Source organism: Populus alba, chromosome 8 (genome assembly GCF_005239225.2).
Source record: "Populus alba chromosome 8, ASM523922v2, whole genome shotgun sequence".
NCBI lineage: Eukaryota > Viridiplantae > Streptophyta > Magnoliopsida > Malpighiales > Salicaceae > Populus > Populus alba.
The window spans coordinates 1,559,991-1,584,442 of record NC_133291.1 but is presented as its reverse complement, the minus strand read 5'-3'; the positions used below and the strand labels follow the sequence as shown (position 1 = coordinate 1,584,442).

At 35.7% G+C, this 24,452-nt stretch overlaps 3 protein-coding genes across 8 annotated transcripts; all 3 read left to right on the top strand.

Moving 5' to 3' along the window:
• Positions 1-451: 451 nt before the first annotated feature.
• LOC118060306 (bark storage protein A) lies at positions 452-4,094 on the top strand. 6 transcript variants are annotated; one of them, XM_035073525.2, is made up of 6 exons: positions 452-736; positions 809-893; positions 1,021-1,176; positions 1,281-1,490; positions 1,667-1,888; positions 2,021-2,161. In XM_035073525.2, the coding sequence occupies exons 1-5, from the start codon at positions 492-494 to the stop codon at positions 1,853-1,855; spliced, it is 885 nt and encodes a 294-aa protein (XP_034929416.1). In that variant the 5' UTR covers positions 452-491; the 3' UTR covers positions 1,856-1,888; positions 2,021-2,161. The 6 variants fall into 6 exon arrangements, with proteins under 6 accessions (XP_034929416.1, XP_073266899.1, XP_034929415.1 ...); XM_035073524.2 differs by having other exon boundaries at positions 454-732; positions 826-893; positions 1,667-1,846; positions 2,021-2,422; XM_035073523.2 differs by having other exon boundaries at positions 455-736; positions 1,667-1,846; positions 2,021-2,422.
• A 2,189-nt stretch (positions 4,095-6,283) lies between these two features.
• On the top strand, positions 6,284-8,419 carry LOC118060307 (bark storage protein A). The gene is made up of 6 exons (XM_035073527.2): positions 6,284-6,564; positions 6,663-6,730; positions 7,062-7,217; positions 7,302-7,511; positions 7,614-7,793; positions 8,156-8,419. Exons 1-6 carry the CDS (start codon positions 6,336-6,338, stop codon positions 8,309-8,311), a joined length of 999 nt encoding a protein of 332 aa, XP_034929418.1. The 5' UTR covers positions 6,284-6,335; the 3' UTR covers positions 8,312-8,419.
• Positions 8,420-14,510: 6,091 nt separating this feature from the next.
• LOC118060309 (uncharacterized) lies at positions 14,511-15,337 on the top strand. The gene has a single exon (XM_035073528.2). The coding sequence runs from the start codon at positions 14,616-14,618 to the stop codon at positions 15,204-15,206; it is 591 nt and encodes a 196-aa protein (XP_034929419.1). The 5' UTR covers positions 14,511-14,615; the 3' UTR covers positions 15,207-15,337.
• Positions 15,338-24,452: the final 9,115 nt, after the last annotated feature.

Here is a 24,452-nt window from a genome sequence, read left to right as displayed (position 1 = left end):
TTATTATTATTATTATTTTAATTTTCTTGATCTTTTGATTTTTTCATTTGTTAGATTTAATCTCTATTATTTTTGATTATTATTTATTTTATTTGAGATAATTTATGAAATTATATTTTTTTATCAATTTCATTTTCTTTCAAAATTTTAATTTGTAAGATTTTTCTTATTATTTTTAATAAACTTAAAAAAAATAAAATATAAATAACTTATTTTCTAGCTTATTTTTATAACATAAAATAAATATTGTAAATTATTTTTCAACTTTATTTTTTTATTATATTATCAAACATCAAAAATTATTTATTTTTTTTAAATTTATTATCTTTTTAAATAATTATTTTTCAGCAAACAAACGGATTTTGATGTGAATTTACATTCCTTTCTTTTCTAAATAAATAAATAAATAAATAAATCTAAAAAATATATCTACTCTGGATGGAAGCGTTGACCGAGCTTAGATATAGGTCTTTTTATTCAAGCAAATAGCAATGAACTCAACCATGGCGGCACGGTGTTTTGTAGTGCTGCTTTTTCTTTCTTTTCTGGTTATGTCTGTGTTAGCCATACCATCAAAGAGGAGGAGAGGTTCTTCTTTCAGCACAATCAAACAACTCAACCGCAAAGGGCCTTATATTGGTCTCATAACCGTGTATTCACCAGAAGAAGAGGCTTTTTTCAGAACTGGGGCGTTTAAGCCTGATGCTAAACACCCTTTCGTGGATCTCTCAGGCAGGTATTCTTTCTCAGGAATGTTTGCTAGATAATTTGATTACAGTTGATTGTAGTTTGTTCTGCTAATTGACAGTAAGTATGATGTTGAAGGGCGAAGGTATCGAGTGGGAAAAATCAATGGGAAGAAGGTCGTTTTCGTGAGATGTGGGGTTGGAATGGTAAGCCAATATTATCTTTTCACCCTACTTGATGCATCGAGTTATGTTTTTTGTGCACTCTTAGACTGAAAATTCATAGCGTGTTTCCCTTCACAAACTGATTTTAGTTTGCTTCTGACTCGATCAGACAAACGCTGCTGCGGCAACACAACAAATGCTAGATCTGTTTGACGTAACTGGGATTGTTCATTTTGGAATTTCTGGCAATTTGAACGATTCTATGTCGATTGGGGATGTTACCATTGCCAAACAATTTGCTCACACTGGCCTTTGGAATTGGCTGGTACAAGTTCATAAATTTTGAAAACTTTCAATCTTTAATGTGTTGTTGTTTCTGTTGTCCCTATCCAATTGCAGCTTACGCACACAAACCTTTGCGATTGATAGAACCCGAATGGAACTATGGATCCGGCCGATGTGGCTTACTTGGAGGTTGGAAGCTACAATGTACCTGAAGGTGATGGTGTGAATCTGCTAGGGCAGATTGGATACAGCACTGAGCAGCTCTTTTCTGTGTCAAGGGAGCCTAACACTGCTGTTTCGTTGTGGTGGATGGAAGTAAGTCAGCAATGGCTTCAACTTGCTAGGAGCCTTGAGGTTAGACATTCAAATCCAGCCCCTCAGTTTTCACAATCTGCTAATTTTACTTTCTTGAAAGTCATAATTAAGGAAATTTGGTCGCTGCCCTTTGATGCTTCTTTCACAATTTCCTGCAGAAGCCTCTTCTGTAGTAGATTACACTTGAAATTTATATTTTATCATGAACTCTTCAGGGGATGGAACTGGAGAGGTGTGTTAATTCAAGCTTGTGCCTTCCAGAGAAGCCTAAGCTAGTTGTTGGGCTCAATGGTGCGACGTCCAACATCTTTTTGGACAATGCAGCTTACAGAGATTTCCTCTTTCAAACCTTTGAGGTTTCATCATCAGACATGGAAAGTTCTGCTGTAGTAATGGCAAGTTAACTCATCTGAATCCTCCTTCTGATAACCAGCACAGTTAAATGGACTAGTCCTTTTCTTTTTTCTTTTCACATTGGAATTAAGATCCAAAGCTTCTGAAGCAGCTCAGATTCGAACAATTAATTTCATGATCAACGAAGATCATACTAACGGAACTTGCTTTTTCAGACATGCTTGTCAAATGGCTTTCCTGTGATTGTCATCAGAGGGCTGTCGGATTTAGCTGGAGCAGAATCAGGAGACAATGCAATCCACACATTTGGTTCACTTGCAGCCCTCAATGCTGCTGAAGCTGTTCTTGAATTTATCAGCAAGCTACCAGGATACAACTCTCCATTGCAGCATTACATATAGTCTCTCACTAATGTGTCATCATACCATGAAATTAGAGTTTTAACAACTAGTAGACAAAGGAGACATCTTTAGGGGTTCTTCAGCAGATTTGAAGCAGCAGGAACAAACTTCATCTGGGACACATTCTACAAGCCCAGATTTTTATATCAATCACTGATTCAAAAATGTAAGAAGTAATTTGCTTGCAACAATTGATTGAAAGAAAATTTAACAGTTGATGCACTAGCAGGATATTTTTCATGAAACTAAAAATAAATATCAGGTAAATAATTAGATCGATGGCCTATGCAATGCTGCTAGTTGAATTAAATATTTTTTTGAAGGTAAAAAATAAAATAAAACCAACTATTGCTAATGTCTTCTAGTAAAAAATTTGTATAAGGATTGATTCAATATAATTTAATTAATTTATTAAATTTAAAGGTAACTTGAATGATTGATAAAAAATAATTGAAGTGACTGATAAAAATAAAATTTAATTTAAAAAATTTAAGAAAATAATTTTTTTTTAAAAAATATTTCAATGATAATATAACCAAACTCATAATTTATATCACAATACTATAATAATCCAATGTAAAGTAAATTTTAATATCCATTGCAGCGTCTTGAAGCCGTTAGGTAAAACTTTAATATCATGAACTCCAGTTTAAGCCCCTCGTTCAATCTCTTTTAAAAAATGCATGTAAAGAAGAAAGAGACACTAGAATTAGAAATAAGATAGTGAAATCTTAACTACCCAGATTCCTATCCACCTTGTCAAAATCAATTTGAGACATCTTAAACACCGTGGTTAGCTCTTAGTTTACAAAGTGTTTATTTTTTTTTAAATACATCAAACTAATATATATAATTATTTTTAATATTAACATATCAAAATAATTTAAAAAATATATAAAATTAAATTTTATTAAAATATTTTTAAAATACAAAAACAAATTAGCTCTTCTTTGTCAATTTCCCCCCCATTTTTGCTGAACCACCCTTTTTCTAAAAAAACTCCATGGGATTAAAATAGGGACTAATTATCGGCTCTTAATCATATTAGTAGTCCACATACTTAGAATCTCATTTAAATCATATACTATAATTACGATTTGCCCACTAATTTTTTTTTTTTAACTGTTGCGACCACTATTTTTTTTTTTTTTTTTTTAAATTCATGTGATTAAAATACGGACCAATTATTGGCCTTAATCATATCGGCAATTTACAGATTGAAAATCTTATTTGGATCATGTTGATAACTATGATTTGCCTTGTAAATGTATCTTTTTTTTTTGCTGTCAACTCTGTGTGAACCACTTTTTTTCTAGAAAGTTTAATTTATGCGATTAAAATGCAAACCAATTATTAGCCCTTAGTCATATCGGTAATCTACATATTCAAAATTTTATTCCGATCATGTCTGATAACTATAATTTGCCTTGTCAAATTTTTTTCACGTAAAGCTGCTCCGACCCTGTTTTGGGCAGGAGTGAGTCAGCATTGGCTTAAGCTCGCTTCTAGTTTGGAGGTAAGACATACATATCCCGTCTCTCAGATTTTTCCAATTTGCTAATATTTCTTTCCTCAGAGTTGTAGCTAAGATAAAATGCAGGCTACTCTTTGCTATTTGATACAAAAGCGTCTCTTACAGATTAGTTTCAACGTATCGTTCAATCTTTTTCAGGGGATGGAACTGGAGAAGTGTGTTAATTCAAGCTTGTGCCTTCCACAAAAACCCAAGCTAGTTGTTGGGCTCAAGGGCTCAACCGCAGACATTTTCGTGGACAACGCAGCTTACAGGGATTTCCTTTATAAGGCTTTTGGGGTTTCATCAGCTGATATGGAGAGCTCTGCAGTAGTGATGGCGAGTTTTTCTTCCCTTTGATCTTAATTACTTAAACATGTTCTTTATTTTTCCTTTCGGTGTTGAATGTATCAAGTCTTGATGAGGTTGATAAGCATCAGCATGAACATATTCACTGGATTGAATTTGAACCTTGTTCAAATCCTGGCTGTCTATTCTGAAATTACAAGATCCAACAGGTTGTTTCATCATCAACTTAAGAAACTAATACTATTGCTATTCCAGACTTGCTTGTCAAATCGTATCCCTGTGATTGCCATCAGAGGGATGTCAGATTTAGCTGGAGGACAATCAGGAGAGAACGCAATGGACACATATGGTTCGCTTGCAGCTCTGAATACTGCCAAGGCTGTTCTTAAATTTATCAGCAAGCTACCGGGATATAATTCTCGATAGAGTTATGCTCTAAAACATTGTTTCGCATTGATCAGTTGCAATAAGATGAAATATGAGCGACAAGTTAAATAACTGTCTTTCTTAGAAGTTCTCCAGCATATCCTAGCTGATTTACTGCAGCAGAATAAACTCCAGCATATCCTAGCTGATTTACTGCAGCAGAATAAACTTCCTTGGAAACATGTCTGAAAAGGAATGATTTTGATGTCAATCTGTGATGCAAAGCTGTAAGAACTCCAAAATAATATGTTCACAATAATTTCAGAATTCTCACATCTTGTAATGTGTGATTGAGGATGCAAGCCATTTTATTTTGTGATAAACAGTTTGTGGGTTTTTTTTTTTTTTTCCTGTCTTATCATGGCGCCCTGATATGGACAGTAGGGCTAAACCCTCCTCCTTCATGATTTATATAACCTCCTGGCAAGGATGAAAGGATCTGGCACCTGGAATTTTTTTGAGCATAATGTCTACATTATTAAATACTGGTTTGGAAGGAAAAAGAATGATGCTTTTCACATTTATTAAATTAATTGAAGTTAACCTGATCTAGATTATAAAACTATAATAATCCAATATAAAGTAAATTTTGAGCATGGTGTCTTGAAACCGTTAGGTAAAACTTGAATATCATGAACTCCATTTTAAACCCCTCATAAGAGGCATTAGAATTAGTAAGATAGTGAAATCTCAATTACCTATACACCTGTCAAAATTAATTTGGTGAGTGATTAGTTTGTTAGGAATTTTTTTTAAAAATACATTAAAATAATATATTTTTTTATTTTTTAAAAAATTATTTTTAACATAGCACATATTAAAATATCTGAAAACATAAAAAAATAATTTAAAATAAAAAATAAAAAAATTAAATTTTCTCAAAAATACTTTTGAAATATAAAAACAAATAGGATGGTATTTGTTAAATTTTTTCCCTATTTTTGCTGAACCACCCTTTTCTAAAAAACTCCATGGGATTAAAATAGGGACTAATGATCGGCTCTTAATCATATTAGTAGTCCACGTATTTAGAATCTCATTTAAATCATATATTATATCTATGATTTGCCTAGTAATATTTTTTTTTACTGTTGCTTATTGTGCGGACCCCCTTTTTTTTTTTTTTTTTTTAATAAAAACTCTCATGTGGTTAAAATACGGACCAATTATTGGCCTTAAATCGTATCAGCAATTTACAGATTCAAAATCTTATTTGGATCATGTTGATCATAACTATGATTTGCCTTGATGCTTTTCACAATTGCGTAGATCAGGATGTTCTTTTTTCCTGTTATATTTGGAGAATGCTATGGTTCCTGGAAGCTCTGATTTCTGTGCTGTGTCTGCAGAAATAATGCAGGTTGAAAATTAAAAACAACATATACCCAGGAGGGAAAGTTCCTGGAACTTAGCCCTTTACTTAATACCAGCTGAAAATGAAATGTTTTCGAAAGTAAACGGATGCTTAAGGTAAGCTGTGGAATTTTTGAACAAATGGTTAAGTGAGGGAGGGAGTCAGCCTGTAATTAAATAATTATCGCTCCTTTCGTTCGTCTAAATCGTCGACTTATTCTAAATCTGAAAGGATCGTCATTCTTCAACTTAATTAGAAAAATGAATATCATAAACGGATTCTTGATTAGCAATTAAAGTTCTTTTTCCTGCTCCACGTTATCTTAACGGCCACTCAAAGTCCACATGAAATACTGGCCATGGATTGTCATGCAAGAAAGCCAGCATCGTCATTACAGGAATCTTTAATATATTATTTAAGCCGGCGTCTCTGTCTAACTGAACTCATTTTTAAAAATCTGCTGGCTGGATCTTTGACCAGTTGAGGTTATAAGTATGGTTTTTCCCATAAGCTGATGAACCACAAACATGGCTGCAGAACAATTAGTTGCACTACTATTTCTGACCCTGGTTTTAATATTTGTAAATGCATCAGCTATTCCATCAAACAGATTAAAGTCTTTGAATATCATCAAAGAAGTTAACAGAAAAGGGCCTTACGTTGGCCTAATTACTGTTTATCCACCGGAGGAGAATGCCTTTTTTGCATCCAAGGCCTTTAAGCCTGATGGGAAGCATCCTTTTGTGGATCTCTCAGGTGATGTCTGTGATGCGATCTCACTGGACATTAGATACCTGTAGACAGTTGAGCTCTTCAAGCTTTTATAGCAAATTAATTGTGGTTGTTCGTTGCAGGACGACGGTTCCGGGTCGGAAAGGTTCAGGGGAAGAAAGTTATCTACGTGAGATGTGGTGTTGGAATGGTAAGCAAAGATACTAATTACTTCTGATGCATATATTTTAGGTGAAAACTTCTGTGGCTGATATGTCAAAATGAAAATGGCATCATAGAGCTTCTTAAATCTTATTATGGGAAACCAAGTTAGTCATAACACGAACCGCTTGTCCTTGAAATCATTCCAGTTTAAATTCACACAGATCAGTGGGTAATAAAAGCTTTTCCTATCGTTTTCACATAATCTGATGTAGGGTCCTAGAAGGGGAGATTTTGAATATGATCAGGAAATGCCATTCTTCCTGTAACAAGCATTTTCAAGCTTATTTAATCAAAGTTTTTTTTTTTGGCTCTTTTAGGTCAACGCAGCTGCAGCAACACAACAAATGCTGGACATGTTTGATATAACAGGAATAGTCCATTTTGGCATTGCTGGAAACGTAAACAATTCCATGTCCATTGGAGATGTTACGATCCCCAAACAGTTTGCTCACACTGGCATTTGGGATTGGCTGGTACAAATTCGTCCATGCCTGTCATCTCTTCTCCATCTTTTTCAAGTTATTTTGTTCCTTATAAAAAAAGTACACCCTTGACAGAATCCTAATGGAACATTGCCCGCCAATGATATTGCTGAATTGGACTTTGGAAGCTACAACGTACCAAAAGGAGATGGGATGAATCTGTTGGGAAAGATTGGATATAGTTATGAGCAGTTCTTTTCTGAGACAGGGAAGCCTAATACTGCCATACCACTATTTTGGGCACAAATAAGTGAACGATGGCTTCAGCTTGCCGCTGGCTTGGAGGTTAATTATCTTGATCTGTGATTCTTGCTTCCTTTTCTATATATATATATATATATATATATTTCCAGTTTTGATGAATTTTTCAATCCTGAAATACTCCAGGGGATGGAACTGGAAAGGTGTGTGAATTCAAGTGCGTGCCTTTCTCAAAAGCCTAAGCTAGTCGTTGGCCTCAGGGGTTCAACAGCCAATATTTTTGTGGACAACGCAGCTTACAGGGATTTCCTTTATCAAACTTATGCTGTTTCATCAGTGGATATGGAGAGTTTCGCTGTAGTTATGGTAAGATTCCTCGGTTTGCTCTTCAGTTTTGACAGTTCATTTTTCTTCTCTTTTCTGTGTCTCCATCTCCTTGCATACCGATGTCTACACGAGGCAAAGAACATAATATGCATTATGAGAGCACCTTCTCAGCTTTTGTTCAGACCAACTGTGCTGCATAATAGCAAGCGATTAGGGCCTTAGAAATGCAATGAAAGATTTAGGTTTTGGAGGACTGAATCTACCCAATTTGAGTGGCCTGACATTGTTGAAGTTTATTAAATTGTCTAAGATGCTTGCCTTAATTTTCAAACCTGACTCTTACAGTCGACAACTGTATCCTGCTCTTCAAAATATTCTAACAATTTATGGTGGTTTCCCAGACAAGCTTGTCAAACGGGTATCCTGTGATTGTCATCAGAGGGCTATCAGATTTAGCTGGAGGACAGACCGGACAGAATGCAATCCAGACATTTGGACCCTTAGCAGCTCGCAATGCTGCCCAAGCTGTTGTCAAATTTATCGGATATCTGTCTTAATACTAATCATCAACTAGCTCTCTTATCTAATGTGTTACAACACTACAAGTTCTTCCACAAAGAACATATCTTATACCCATCAATAAAACCAACAATCGGTTTATTTTATTGCCAGTTGGTAGTGACTTGCGTGATATTTGTCTATAGCAGCTCAAGTACAATCTTATGAATAAGTTGAAAGTCGCAAAGATAATCCATCTTTTGGATCTCAAGACAAACAATCATAATTCCAGATTAGTTGAAGATAGTATCATGCATACACATCAGACTTCTCCCAAAGAGAACGTGCTTGCAACCAATCCGCAGGCGAGTTCAACTCTGTGCAGAACACGTGCAAAAAGAATAAAGGGTCTATTAGCATCAGTGAGAGCTGCCAAGGAATCAAAAGTTCAATACGGATTGAAGTAATACTCAGTAAAACGAGGAATGCTCATGACATCAAAGAAACCTGTGCGAGCACGGTTGCAGAGTCCATACAAGATTGATTGGTCATTCCTCCAGCTTTCTTTAGAGGAAATCTGACAAAATCTGCCAACTGAGCAAAAACAAAGAGAGATTGAAATTCTCTTCGAGAGAAGAAAATCAAGTAAAAGAGGATCCAGTTAACATGAGAATTTACTCAGAATACAAAAGCAAGTAATACTAAGAATATCCATCTAAATCTCTCTTATCAGACAATTAGCTATGAGAAATACAGAGTCAACGAAACAGACTTGACCTGACAAGACAATTGTTGATGATACATGGCACCTGCAGACTCTTTTGTTACTGGAGATATGATACCAACACTCAACAGCCAATCTTTCATCTCTTCTTTGGAATCCATTTCCTCATCATCCCCATAACTACTTTGAGAGCTCGAGCCCGGCAAAAGCCTCTGCCTCACCTTCTCTGCTAGCATGACCATAACTCTTTAGCCTCATTACACCTCAGAACATAAAGCCGCAGCCAAGACCAGAGCGATAAAACAACAACAGCTTAACTCAACACACTCTACACAAATCAAAACATAACTTTTGCAGTCCTGTTACAAAGCCAGACATTCAGTCAAATATTCACTTCTCACATAATCTAACCAGTGCAACAGCCTGTGTACATAAAAGTTCATGTCAAGTTACCTCAACTGCTATTGTTAAATAGAACTAAAAATCTCCACAAGCTATAAACTTTCTGGAAAAAAAAAACTGATAAAAGAAATTACCATAAGAGCATTCAAGTCTTGAAAAAGCCTCTTGCAAGCTCTTATTCCTCCCTTTCCAAATTTAACGATCCACATAAGAAGAACCTAACACCTATTTTTGGGAATCACCTCACCTTGTCCTTGTCTCAAGTCTCTAATTTGTTATTGCTAATCCAGTTGCTTTCAATTTACCCAGAACACATGACTGTTCTCCAATCAATTTATAACAAGGGTCTATCTCATTTTGATAGGTAAATAACGGCGTAATTACTAATCAGAATTCTTGAAAATATCTTTTTTCCTTAGAATGTTACAATGCCGAAATGATTTCATAGCTTAATGTTAGTCGTTATGAAAGTAGCAATCATCACATTGTAAATCCGTGATCGAAATTTATCGTTAAATTTTTTTTTGCTTTTATGAGAGGGTGCACACCGTAGAGACTTTAAAGGCCTTACAAATACGGGCTTGGAGTTAATAAATACACATGAGCCCGCTTAAAGTTTAAAACTGGTCCAGTAAGCCCAATTGTAAATTGGAGTAAAATCCCCGCCCGCGTCAGCTTAACAATCACGCGTGACTTCCTTACCGTTATAATAGATAAACGAAATATCTTGACTTTCCACTGAAATCTCTCAACTCTATCTCTCTCTCTCTCTTCTACTTCTTCCCTTTTCCTTTGTTTTGTTTTATGGCAGTTTGCCCCGGGCTAGGAAATTCCGGTCCAAGAATACGGGCTGGCGCGCGGGCTCTAGTCGAACAATACCAGCGACAATACAATACAAAACCTCCCCCCTCTCTCTCTTAACGCCTACCAAACGGCACCAAACGATCTCCTTACTATTCTCTCTGTTTTTGTTGTATTAAAGATTAGGGTTTTGATACTGTGGACTTGTTTTGAAATCATCAGCAATTCAATTTGCAAGATTTTGGGTCTTCGGAACCCAAACTGAAAGCAGAAAGAAAAACCCGAAAAATTCTCTTTTTGCAATAATTTCCATGAAAGAAATCAATCAAGAAGATGTAACGAAACGAGCTGCTATGCCAGAGTTGATTAATTAAGGCACTTTTTGGCATTGAACTTGTAAGCTGGTGGATTTCTTCAGCTTTGTTTTCCCTAGCAGTTGGATTGTGTAGAAATTTAGAGCAGTATATAATCTCTCAATCATAACATTATTGATGGCGGAGTTACAAATATATATGGATTAAAATCAGTTCCTAGCTACGAGATTTGATTATGTCCTTAATTATAAATGAAATAAATAATAATTACATGTCTTGAATCTTGCCTTCAGATACTGCAGTATTTGCTCCATTAATCAACAATATCTATAGAATCTACATAATTAATCTTCAGTAATATTTGTAAAAATCTACAACTGCTATGTAATTTTCAAGAATCCCTTCAGATCTTGGTAGAAAAAATTGAATATGTGGACGTAAGGCATCGAATTGATTGTTGGACTGAAGCCATTGTTTGACATACTGCTGGTTATGTAGTTAAAAATCCTTAACAAGTGCCATTCTTAAATTTTGTATTTTGTTGTTGTAGGAACGTCAGCTCCCAAATGTAAGAGCATAAATGGCCAACACCGAGTCATATAACCAACAGCAGATAACCTGCTAGCTGCTAATGCATGTTTATTGTACGCTACCCTATTCCTCTCCCCCTATGTCAATTGCCAATCCTTGATCAATGGGAAATTAATCGTGGCTGATGATTCTATAAATAATTTGTGCATATCCATGAAGAGAATCTCCAGATCACATTCGTTATTGGAGTGGGTAAAATATAAATGACGAGGTAAACAAGAGCTGAAGAGCACATTTGCACAAAATGTTTGCCACTAATAACATGATAATGACTTCCACTTCTTCCGTATCACCAAAACTCTACCAAACCAATTTTATCTCCCTAGTGGTGCTTTGAGCAAGTATTCTCTAACATGCAATCTGCTATTGGAGAGGAACATTCGAGAGCACCTTCAGCTATTGTTGACAAATGTCGCCGTAATAAACAACGCATTATACACCTAATCTATTTGTGAATTCCAAATGCACAAGTGCATAGACGTTGCGGCTCATTCACGTTACTTGATAGTCAGAAATCGACGAGAGGCCATTTCTATTTTGGTCAAGGATATGATGGCTAGGTAGCTATTATTGAAAGTAAGCATGCTATGCAATTGGACAATTTTGGACGGTGAGTTAGCGGGTGTTTGTGGCCTAAGATTTTCCAGATATTCTGGAGAGTAGAATATGGGATTGAGACGTACATTGTAAGCTAGATAAGTGTGATACTACAACAATTTATTCACATTAATTTATGTCTTATTTTTTAGGAAAACATGTGAAGCATGCTGCTAATTTTGATAGCATAGACACTACCAGAAAATTAACAAATGAACACATCAACAAAATATTTATGTTGGTCAATTGCAGTGAATTTTCCCAATTGAATGTGTCATTGCAGTATTCATCAATAAACATCAATGAAAATATTCCATCGATACATACCGAAGAAATTATAGTGAAAAAAGAAAGAATGAAAAAAGACTTATTCCAGAGAGCATTGTAGCTTTTCACCTCTCAATTGTACTGGTAATTATGTTCAATACATACAGGATTACTGATAGAAAATAGTTGTTTGTATTTTTTCTGAGAGTTAAGGTAGTGTTCACTTCTCACTTACATTGTATATTATTGTTCATTACATATGGGATCACCAACAATTAATATACGTTAGTATTTTCCTGAGAGATAAAGAGTTGTTCACTTTTCTCTTGCACTTTTTATTACTATTTAGTACATATGGGATCACCGACGGGTAATGTACGTTGATATTTTTCCGAGAGCTAAGATACTATTCATTTCTCACTTGCACTGTTTATTACTATTCATTGCATACAAGATCATTGATAGACTTAAAAGTAGTCGGTGATAGTTGGCGGGTTCATGAAAATTTTCAATTAAATTGAAAATTTCAATTAGATGTTACAGACAGAAACACTGACAAAAAAAATTAAAATATTAATTTTTAATTTTCTGACGGTAAAGACATCATTAATGCTTGACGTGTTTTTGAAAATATTTGATTAAATTGAATTTTCAATTAGATTTTACAGACGAATACATGACAAAAAAATTAAAAAAATTAAGGTAAGATTATTCTTTTTTTCCTTCTTTTTTTTTTGTTTGCATTTTTTATATTTTTCTATTCTTAATAATTGTATGAATGTTGTTGGAATTTTTTTAATTTTTCTTTTCTTTATTGATTGTATGAATGTTGTTGGATTTTTTTTTAATTTTTTTTTTTTTCTATTCTTTAATGATTGTATAAATGGAGACAAGATCACATGTGCTCCATTTTATTCACCCCACGGTCCTAGCAAAGACCTGCCTTCTCCTCCTCCTTCAACGCCCCTATTCTATATTAATTGTATTTGAACTTATAGATGTTTAAATTTATAATAAATATTTGATTTTTATATTAATTTAATTTATTTGCTATTTGTGTTTAATATTTTTTTTTAAATTATTACTAAAGGAGTTATTGACGATCTAAGTTCCGTTAGTATATTCTAAAGAATTAAAAAATAATTACTGCAAATACCACTGCTATTGTTTACTGACTGACAGAATAACCGATGGTCTATTTGACGGTTATATGTCAAATTCACTAAAGGAAATACTGACAGGAAAAAAAACTCATTTATCGATGGAATGATATACGGATTTTCTGTCAATGATATATTATATTCATTGATGGAAATCTTAATGGAATGAAGCTGATAATTTTTTTTTGGCATGTTTTGTTTGTCAGTTAATCTATCGGTAAAATTATTATTGACAGACTCACCAATATACCACAAATTACCAATGAGAGTTTTTTTGATGGATGATTTCTGTTTATGAGCCGATCAGAAAAATTTATGTTAATTGATAGACTGTGAGTATAAATATCAACAAAAAAATTTGTTAGCAAATCTAAAAATTCTGTAGAAGACAGTGCTCTCATCAACAAGTGCACCAAACTTGAATACTATTGACATTTGCTATTAACATGTTTTGTTCAAAGAAAAAACGTGAAAACGGAAGAAAAAAGAGAGGATATGTTTGAAAGCACAACCACTCTATTAATTAGTAAAGATAATTCAGAATAGAAGATCCCCAATAACAAAATAATAATAATAATAAAAAAAAAGTTCTTGAACTCTTGCATAGACTTATTAAAGCATGCCATTGGAGGATGTCATGATCTGTGCTGACTGTGCATATGGAACTGAAATCCAATCTGTGCAAGAGTAGAAGACTGTTCAGTATATCAACCACGCAGATGGCCTAACATTCTGCTAGCAGTGATGCAAGGATGGTGTCCTTTCATACACCGGAACAGCCACCGACGTTTTAAAATAGAAGTCAGACATTCGAACGCGGTTTATATTCAATGACGGAAAGTGCAACCGAAATAAGAAAACATTGACTGAACAACCCAGTCTGTTGTTCAAGTTTAGCCCATTGTTAGCATACACGCAGAGTAGAAAGATATCTGTGTACATAAATCACTACCGTTAGCGGAAAAACTTATGCTTAAGGAGACAATCGTTAGCATAAATCACCGCAGGACAGCTACCAGTTCATGGAAAATTAATACGTGTACTCAAAAGTGGAGTTCAAATATGAACAGAATGATAAAGAGTGGGAAATGCATGCTATCAGTCCCATTGCCGAAGTCAAATATTACAAGATACGGCTAAGTGAAAAAAAGAAAAGGTGGGGATAAAGCTTGTATTCTATTGCATATAGACAGAAACAGACAGTCCTCCACAGTACCAACACCCCACCACCGCCCTCCACTAAAACAGAAACCCAAAGCACACGTCCCTTTCTATAATAGTCAAGATCACCAAGTGAGAGGTACTAGGAATTTAAGAAACATTTCAAAAACCGTGTCTCGTTACCTTTACAAACCTTGTCTTGTTACCTTTACGTACAATGCCTATATATAGGGTTGCCACTTCAAGCATTTCCAGTCAACAAAGCATACTGGTTTCTCATATAGCGAGTGACAACTGACACGCATAAACATACAGATACATTGAGCCGTGAGAGTATAATCTGGAAATGGCAGGTCCAAGAGTTTTAGGGACTGCTTTCCTGGTCTTGCTTATTGTAGACCTCACCTTTGCTGCTAGAACACTGCAGGCAATCAGTGGAGGTGGAGGTGGAGGGCAGGGAGGAGGTGGTGGTGGTGGTTCTGGATCAGGACTTGGGTCAGGTTATGGTTCTGGGTCTGGATCCGGGGGCGGTGAAGGATATGGTGCTGGTGGTCATGGAGGAGGTGGAGGCAGAGGCGGAGGTGGAGGCGGTGGTAGTGGTGGAGGCAAAGGGTCAGGTTCTGGCTATGGGTCCGGTAGTGGCTCTGGCTATGGTTCAGGAAGTGGGATAGGTGGTGGTGAAGGTGGTGGTGGTGGCGGTGGCAGTGGAGGAGGTGGTGGTGGTGGTCAAGGCACTGGATCTGGAAGTGGGTCGGGCTATGGAAGTGGAAGTGGAAGCGGAAGTGGCGGTGGCAAGGGTGGGAAAGGAAGTGGAGGAGGAGGTGGTGGTGGGGGTGGGGGTGGAGGAGGAGGAGGATCTGGCTCAGGCTCAGGTTATGGAAGCGGGTCTGGTTATGGCTCTGGATATGGAGGAGGGAAAGGTAAAAGCTTGCCATGAACACAGAGATTACCTTTTCTTTTGTATTCTGAAATAAAATTGCACGAGCTCGCACATGCATGCACATAGTATGTTAGCGAGCAACTGCAACCGTGTATGTATGTCTACATGTATTAAATCTCTTAATAAAATCACTTTTTAGAGCACATTTTACTCTAAAAGTATATTTTATATATAATCTTTCTGCAAACCCCAATAAAAAGTGGATATATCATTTCCATAAAAACAGGATTTCATCACAAAAAAGAACTTCCAAATAAAATTAAAATAAATGAGCTTGAACTTTTGAAAATTGAAAATTTTCTCCCACAACCTAAGACTTGCAGTGTTGACTTTACATGCAGTAAAAAAACCATGTCACAAGTGAAAATAGCTTACGACTTTCAAAAAGAATACCTATGTAAAAGTCTGACCTGGTCAGTGGAGTCCAGTCATCTTCGGTATTGAAAACTACTTCACTCTCTCTACCACAATGTCACCCAGAGGATCTTTTGATGCCTCACCAAAGGCAGCCAAAAGGCCTTTAGAAGCCGCAAAGTGAATTTTATGTCCAAAGGACCACCAGAAGGTCCGCTCAACAAATATTCTGAAAAGCTATAATTATTTCAAGAAAACTATTGGCATTTGCTATTAATATTATGGGAGAAAAAAAGAGAGAGATGATATGTTTCAAGGCACAACTACTCTAGTAATTGGTAAAGATATATAATCCAGAATAGACTTATTCACTTTGTGCATTTATTGCACTGTTACATAGACTTATTAAAGTATCACATCAAATCAAGGAAGTGATAATATGTGCATGCATGGAACTGAAATTCAATTTGTGCAAGAATAGAAGAGTACAGTTCAATATATCAACCATGCAGATGATGGTGTGCTTTCATAAACCACATCAATTTAATTAAAACTTAAGTTTATGCAGGACAGAAATAATTTAAAACATAAAAGTACTAGAAATAATAAGCTAAGAAGAATAAACCAATACACAAAAAGCCCAAGAACGGGGGTTGAAAATGTATCCTACTTCGTAAATTTTATTCAGTACATCAAAAAGTGAACAATGGCTTCAGCTTTGTTTTATGGCGATCTCCTTACTATTCTCTCTGTTTTTGTTGTATTAAAGATTAGGGTTTTGATACTGTGGACTTGTTTTGAAATTATCAGCAATTCAATCTGCAAGATTTTGGGTCTTCGCCACCCAAACTGAAAGCAGAAAGAAAAACCCGAAAAATTCTCTTTTTGCAATAATTTCAATGAAATAAATCAATCAAGAAGATGTAACGAAACGAGCTGCTGTGCCAGAGTGGATTAATTAATTAAGGCACTTTTTGGCATTGAACTTGTAAGCTGGTGGATATCTTCAGCTTTGTTTTCCCTAGCAGTTGGATTGTGTAGAAATTTAGAGAACTATAATCTCCCAATCATAACATTACTGATGACAGAGTTACAGGTATATATGAACTAGAATCAATTCCTAACATGGTAACTACGAGATTTAATTCTGTCCTTGATTATAAATGAAATAAATAATAATTACATGATCATCTAAACTAAGTAATATACACATTATATATAAGGTAATTTAATAAATTACTACAGGATCTTGAATATTACCTTCAGATACTGCAGTATGTGCTTCATTAAACAACAATATCTGTAGTATCTACAATATCTACAAGCATCTATAATTGTTCTGTAATCTTCAAGACTCTCTCTCAAACTGGATCTAGTGGATTAACTGATTCAAGCTTGCTGAGCAAATTATGAATCTGACCGGACAACAGGATTTTGGTAGAACAGATTGAATATGTGGACGTAAGGCATCGAATTGATTGTTGGACTGAAGCCATTGTTTGACATACTGCTGGTTATGTAGTTAAAAAATCCTTAACAAGTGCCATTCTTAAATTTTGTATTTTTTCGTTGTAGCAACGTAAGCTCCCAAATGTAAGAGCTTTTACGTTGCAATGTGCGCTTGATGATGCATTAAACTAAAACAAGTCTTTTTTCTATATATTTTCTTCTTTGTTTCTTTTCTGGGAAAAAAGGAAATGGCCAACACTGAGTCTTATAACCAACAGCAGATAACCTGCTAGCTGCTAATGCATGTTTATTGTACGCTACCCTATTACTCCCCCCCATGTTTATTATACTATAAATAATTTGTGCATATCCATGAAGATAATCTCCAGATCACATTCGTTATTGGAGAGGATAAAATAAAACGACTAGGTACGTAATCAAGAGCCGAAGAGCACATGCACATAATGGTTGCCACTAATAACATGATAATGACTTCCACTTCTTCCATATCATCAAAAATCAACCAGACCAATTTTATCTCCCTAGTGGTGCGTTGAGCAAGTATTCTCTACCATCCAATCTGATATTGGAGAGGAACATTCGAGAGCACCTTCAGCTATTGCTGACAAATGTCGCCGTAATAAATAACGCATTATACACCTAATCTATTTGTGCATTGCAAATGCACAAGTGCTAAGAAGTTGCGGTTCATTCACGTTACTTGATAGTCAGAAATCGACGATAGGCCATTTCTATTTTGGTCGAGGATATGATGGCCAGGTAGCTATTATTGAAAGCGAGAATGCTATGCGATTGGACAATTTATGGCTTATTAAAAAAATAAAAAAAACATGTGAAGCATGCTGCTAATTATGACAGCATAGACACCACCAGAAAATTAGCAAATATACAATCACGAAATATTTCTATTTATTAATTGCGGTAAATTTCCACAGCTGAAATATTTCTATCTATTAAAATTGGCAAATACACATCCACAAAAAAATTATGTCGGTGATATGTTATATTCATTGATGGAGATTCTAGTAGGAATGATGCGGGTATTTTTTTTTTTTTGACATGCTTTGTCTTTGTCTGTAAGTAAATTTATAACTAAAATTATTACCGATATACCGTAAATCACAGACAAGAATTTTTCTGATGATTTCTGTCAATGAGCTGATCAGGAAAATTCATCCTGTCAAACTATGAGTATAAATATTAACTGAAAAAATTCCATCGGAGATAGTGCTCTCTTCGCGCACCAAAGCTTGAAAACTATTGGCATTTGCTATTAACATGTTTTTTTCAAGAAAAAATGTGGAAGAAAAAAAAAAGGACATGTTTCAAGGCACAACCACTATTAATTAGTAAAGATAATTCAGAATAGAAGATCCCCAATAACAAGAAATAAATAAATGTTCTTGTACTCTTACATAGACTTATTAAAGCATGCCATTGAAGTATGTGATGATCAGTGCATATATATATGGAACTGAAATCCAATCTGTGCAAGAATAGAAGACTGTTCAGTATATCAACCACGCAGATGGCCTAACATTCTGCTAGCAGTGATGCAAGGATGGTGTGCTTTCATACACCGGAACAGGCACCAAGGTTTTTAATTATAAGACAGACATTCGAACACGGTTTTTAAGCACAGATCTATTTATATTCAATGGTGGAATATGTCTATGATATTGTGGGAAAAGAAATTTAATTCTATTAATTCAAGTGCAACAGAAATAAGAAATATTGACTGAACAACCCAGTTTGTTGTGCAAGCTTAGCCCATTGTTAGCATACACGCAGAGTAGAAAGATATCTACCGTTAGCGGGTCAACTTATGCTTATGGAGACAATCGTTAGCATAAAACACCGCAGGACAGCTACCAGTACATGGAAAACAAATATATACGTGTACTTAAAAGGGGAGCTCAAATATGAACAGAATGATAAAGAGTGGGAAATGCAGGCTATTGGTCCCATTGCCGAAGTCAAATATTACAGGACACTTCTAAGTCAAAAAAGAAAAGGTGGGGATAAAGCTTGTATTCTATTGCATATAGACAGAAACAGACGGTCCTCCACAGTACCGCCACCCCACCACCGACGCCCTCCTGTAAAAGTCAAGATTAACAAATGAGAGGCACTAGAAACATAACAAACTTTTCAAAAACCATGTCTCGTCACCTTTACAATTAACGCCAAACTTTTCAAAAATCTTGTCTTGTTACCTTTACAATGCCTATATATAGGTTACCACTTCAAGCATTTCCAGTCAACAAAGCATACTTGTTTCTCATACAGTGAGTGACACGCATATTAAACAGATACATTGAGCCGTACGTGAGAGAATAATCTGGAAATGGCAAGTCCAAGAGTGTTAGGGACTGCTTTCCTGGTCTTGCTTATTTTAGACCTCACCTTTGCTGCCAGGACACTGCAGTCAATTAGCGGAGGTGGAGGTGGAGGGCAGGGAGGAGGTGGTGGTGGTGGATCTGGATCAGGACTTGGGTCAGGTTATGGTTCGGTTCTGGATCCGGGAGCGGTGAAGGATATGGTGCTGGTGGTCGTGGAGGAGGCGGGGGCCGGGGCAGTGGCGGAGGTGGAGGTGGTGGCAGTGGCGGAGGCAACGGGTCAGGTTCTGGCTATGGGTCTGGTAGCGGCTCAGGTTATGGTTCAGGTAGTGGGATAGGTGGTGGAAAAGGTGGTGGTGGTGGTGGTGGCAGTGGCGGCGGCGGCGGCGGAGGTCAAGGCTCTGGATCAGGAAGTGGGTCAGGCTATGGAAGTGGAAGTGGAAGCGGAAGCGGAAGTGGTGGCAAGGGTGGGAAAGGAAGTGGAGGAGGAGGAGGAGAAGGCGGTGGTGGGGGTGGAGGAGGAGGATCTGGCTCTGGCTCGGGCTCAGGTTATGGAAGCGGGTCTGGTTATGGCTCTGGATATGGAGGAGGGAAAGGTAAAAGCTTGCCATGAACACAGAGGTTACCTTTTCTTTTGTATTCTGAAATAAAATCGCAGGAGTTCATACATGCATGCAGATTGTCTGTTGGCGACCAACTGCAACTGTGCATGCATGTCTGCATATAAATCTCTCAATAAAGATCACTTTTTAGAGCACATTTTACTCTAAAATTATATTTTATAGATAATCCCTCCGCAAACCCTAACAAAAAGTGAACATATCATTTCCATAAAAACAGGATTTCATCACAAAAAAGAACTTCAAATAAAATTAAAAGAAATGAGCTTGAACTTTTGAAAATGTCTGACTTGAGAACAATCCGACGGACAGTGGTGTAGAGATTCCTGAAGCCTTGAGAAAATTTATGGGTGGAAAAGAATTCCAAATTTAACCATCCACATAAGAAGAACCTAACACCTATTTTTGGGAATCACCTCACCTGGTCCTTGTCTTCAGTCTCTAATTTGTTATTGCTAATCTAGTTGCTTTCAATTTACCCAGAATCCATGGTTCTCCAATCTTTATAACACGGGTCTATCTCATTTTAATTTCAAGTTTAGTTTACCCATGGTCAAGTAATTACGCACGAATCAGAATTCTTGTAAACTTTGTTTCGTAGAATGTTTCAATCCTGAAATGATTTCATAGCTTAATGTTAATCGATATAAAAGTAGCAATCATCACATTGTAAATCTGTGACCGAAATTTATTGATTTCAGGTTTGATTATCGGTGGAAATATGTATTACTTTTGACAATGAACTTTATTCGTGGATTTAATTTCATGTGCATTGTAAATAATAAAAAAGAGGCGAGTTCTCCTCTCAAACCCGACAACTGAAGGGGAGCCCTCAATTCTATGTCTACAATGACGACAGCTACAACCTTTCCAATTTTTATAGCCATTTTTCGTCTTGTTGTGATGCAATCACACACTATTCAATCAAAACCAAGTAGTGGAGATTGTTTTGGAAGAAACTCTTTGTAAGCCATGTGCTAGCATTTTTCGCTGCATCTGAAGGGAGTGTTTTGGAAGATTTGGCTGCAAGATTTATAAATATGTGAAAATTCTGGAGGTGAATTTCTTGGCTAAGCTCCTAAGAAGCTTTTGTTACCTTCTCAAAGTTCATTTACAGGTCTACATGTATTTGTATCACATTTTAGTTATCATATTTGCTTCAAATTGTCCATTGAGTGTCGAATTCAAGCATCCGATACTGCTTCTAACAGTTTGTGACTGCTACATGTTCATTTTAAACTGATTCTTTGTGGTATCGGCATAGACATGATGCTTATTTTGAGCACTAAGCTTCTTGTTTTTTCAATTTGTCTCTGTAATATAAAGATACATATATTTTTATTTTTATTACACCATATTTTTTAATGTATTTTGACTTTATTGGAAGTTATTCTTACAAGTTTGGCGTGCCTAAGAGATTTTGTGAATTAATTGCTAAAAGATAAGAATTTTTACATTTTACGTTTCAGACCTTGCTTCTTGTAACAGGTTTTTCATCGAGTTATAATTTCAGAATGTGAGCATTTGATGTATAAAAGTTAAAGTACAAATATAAGGCTTTCCAGGAAGGTATCATGGGTAGAAATTCACGTTCATTTGGACCTTTAATCAAGACTTGCCAAAATCGGACCCCTATCCTACTTGAGCAGGATTTCTGTTTTCACACTACAGATTCAAATGAGCATATCTAGAGTTACGAATATTAAAATCATGCGATTCAAAATATCAAAATCATCTACACACCCAGGAATACAACTTTTATGGGACCATGCCAATTCAGAAAAATCTTTGAAGGCAAACATTTAGGCATAAGCTAAATGACAAGATTGGTCCATAGAACCCAAGAAAAACATAGTGCAAAACCCAAGAAAAGTCAAGTCTCTCACATTTCATTAATGAATAATACAGCTTGGAAATAGCTGGATATTACAAGAAACCAAGTCAGAAAAACAAAGTCTAAGTGCAGTAGAGTCTAAATTGCAGCAGAATTATTATAGCAGTATAGTCAGTTTTCAACACAAATTCTGAGGGATTTAACCAATCTTAATAGCCAGATAAAGAAGAAGGAATAAGTAATATTAAGGACTCCTGATCAGGAGAAGAATCCTAACGAAAGACAGCATATGAGGGAGGGAATAAAGGAAGCAAATCATGTCAGAAACAACTCTCTTATTCTTATCTACAACGTGCTTTTCTCTTTATTTGTTAATTTTTCAGCAGCTATGAACTAAACTTTGGCTTTCGGTTCAAGGGAAATAGACATCATCCCCATTATTAAGTTGTAAGAACTAACATTCTCATTGTAATTCTTTCATATTCAAGTACTTATTTATCCTCATTTCATAATTATGCTACTGATGAATTGTTTTTTAAGTTGGTATATATTGTTTTATAGTTTCTTTCAACTTATAATTGTTGTCGGGGACTAGAATAAGAAGAAACAAAGGATTGAACTTGATTGCTGGAACTATCACTTTAATTTATTATGGAGGATTACGCTAAGTTAAATTGCTTAACCTTTTGAACGACTGCTTTAAATAAATTTTATAAACTTTTCTCGTAAGGCTGCTATCGAGTGAATTAAAGTTGATTTTCAATATTAAATTCGCTTGATGGTAAAAAAAATTGATTAGAAAACTTTATGTAATTAATTTACTCATAATCTCCTCGATTTCCCTTAGCTTTAAAAGGCATAGAATTCAATTTCTTGAATTGAAAGGATATTTATTTTACTTCGTTGATTAATAAATTTATGAGAATGAATGTCTAGATCTTTGAACTGAGCGCCAATGCCATATTAATTTAGTAATTTTTTGTTTTTAATTTTTATTCAAATCCTCGGTTCTTTTTTATTTTTCAGTATGTTGTAGGAAGATTGAATGAAATTTGCCTTGTGTTTGACCTGGTTTTCACCATCATTCTACAAATTTATTTTATTTGTAAAAGTAAAGTTAGAATTACATTCGGAAGGTTTCGACTACCGACCAAAAGGCATTTTCATTGTCTCAGGGCCGGGCACTCTATGGATTTCAAATGGCAATGCAGAACATCCATCCTGGTAGAGCTTTGTGAGTGAAGTTGGTACACCTTTTCTCTAATGGTGCATTGCAAATCTCTTGATTTAGGAAATTTTTGCTTCTCACCTTCAGAGATGTATAGTTTGCTTTTGGAGACGTACATTAAGGACTCGAGGGAGAAGCGTAGGTTGTTCAATACTACTGAAACCATTCCTTGTGTTGCTGATAAGGCAGAGTGGACACTGAATTGGATTCAGAGGAGTACACCATTCTTCTCTGATTCTTTTAAACAGTACAAGAAAACTTTGCTAAGAGGATTAGAAGTACTTTCTGGGCCTGTGTTCCAGTTGGAACACATCCTTTCAACGATTTCTCACTGTTCTCCATTTTAAGTTCCAAGAATTTTGCAGAGAGACGTGTTGCTTTTGCTTGTAGTATCTTTTTTCTCAAGTAGGTAACGTTCTTTAAATACAACAAAAGACTGTTACATGTTATTTGTGATATTTGATCTTTCTTTCTTTTTTCCTCGAATTGCATTCATATATATATATATATATATATATATATATATTGCATACTAAGATTTTATACAATGTTTGTGTATTGTGTTGGTCTCTGCTTCTGCGCTGTTTTCTGGCATAAAAAGAGAGCCTTGATGCCAAGTTTGACATTCTCGAATGAACTGATCTAGAGATGAGGGGCCTTCTTTAAAGGTGAGATTTTTCTCTCTTGTTCTCTTTTCTTTATGTATATTTTAATTGTTGGCTTCAATACTTGAGCCACTGTTAGATGTACAGCTCTTCTAGTGGTTCTAATATACTGACTGCTATCTTCACCAAGGAATCTTAAATTCCATGTCCACTTCTAATGTCACCAGTAATTCAGAATAGCAGATCACTCTTACACAGACTTAATAAAGCATGACATCGATCAAATGAAGTGATGTTCCGTGAGTATGGAAATTCAATTTGTGCAAGAATAGACGACTGTTCAGTGTATCAACCATGCAGATGGCCTAACATTCCACTCGCAGTGATGCAAGGATGGTGTGCTTTAACACCCCAGAACAGGCACCAAGGTTTTTAATTACAAGTCAGACATTCGAACACGGTTTCGAAGTACAGATCTATTTATATTCAATGATGCAACGTGTCTATGATGTTGTGGGGAAATAAATTTAAATCTATTAATTCAAAGTGTAACTGCAATACGAAATATTGACTGAACAACCCAGTTTGTTGTGCAAGTTTTGCCCATTGTAAGCACACACGCAGAGTAGAAAGATATCTGTGTACATAAATCCTAGTAGTAGTTGATGAACATATGGTCAAGGAGACAGGTTAAGATAAACAGATCACTAAACAAGCGCTAGTGTAAGAAAATTCCATGTACGCCGTCGAAGTGGACTTCAAATAACAAATATACTAAAACATTTTGGGGGTG

Bases quoted from the DNA above. Each gene is read 5' to 3' on its own strand.
- LOC118060306 (XM_035073523.2), top strand. From the start codon at position 492: ATGAACTCAACCATGGCGGCACGGTGTTTTGTAGTGCTGCTTTTTCTT. The intron at 1,491-1,666 runs GTTAGACATTCA...TGAACTCTTCAG, and splicing joins AACTTGCTAGGAGCCTTGAG to GGGATGGAACTGGAGAGGTG. The intron at 1,847-2,020 runs GCAAGTTAACTC...TTGCTTTTTCAG, and splicing joins AAAGTTCTGCTGTAGTAATG to ACATGCTTGTCAAATGGCTT.
- LOC118060307 (XM_035073527.2), top strand. From the start codon at position 6,336: ATGGCTGCAGAACAATTAGTTGCACTACTATTTCTGACCCTGGTTTTA. The intron at 7,512-7,613 runs GTTAATTATCTT...GAAATACTCCAG, and splicing joins AGCTTGCCGCTGGCTTGGAG to GGGATGGAACTGGAAAGGTG. The intron at 7,794-8,155 runs GTAAGATTCCTC...GTGGTTTCCCAG, and splicing joins AGAGTTTCGCTGTAGTTATG to ACAAGCTTGTCAAACGGGTA.
- LOC118060309 (XM_035073528.2), top strand. From the start codon at position 14,616: ATGGCAGGTCCAAGAGTTTTAGGGACTGCTTTCCTGGTCTTGCTTATT.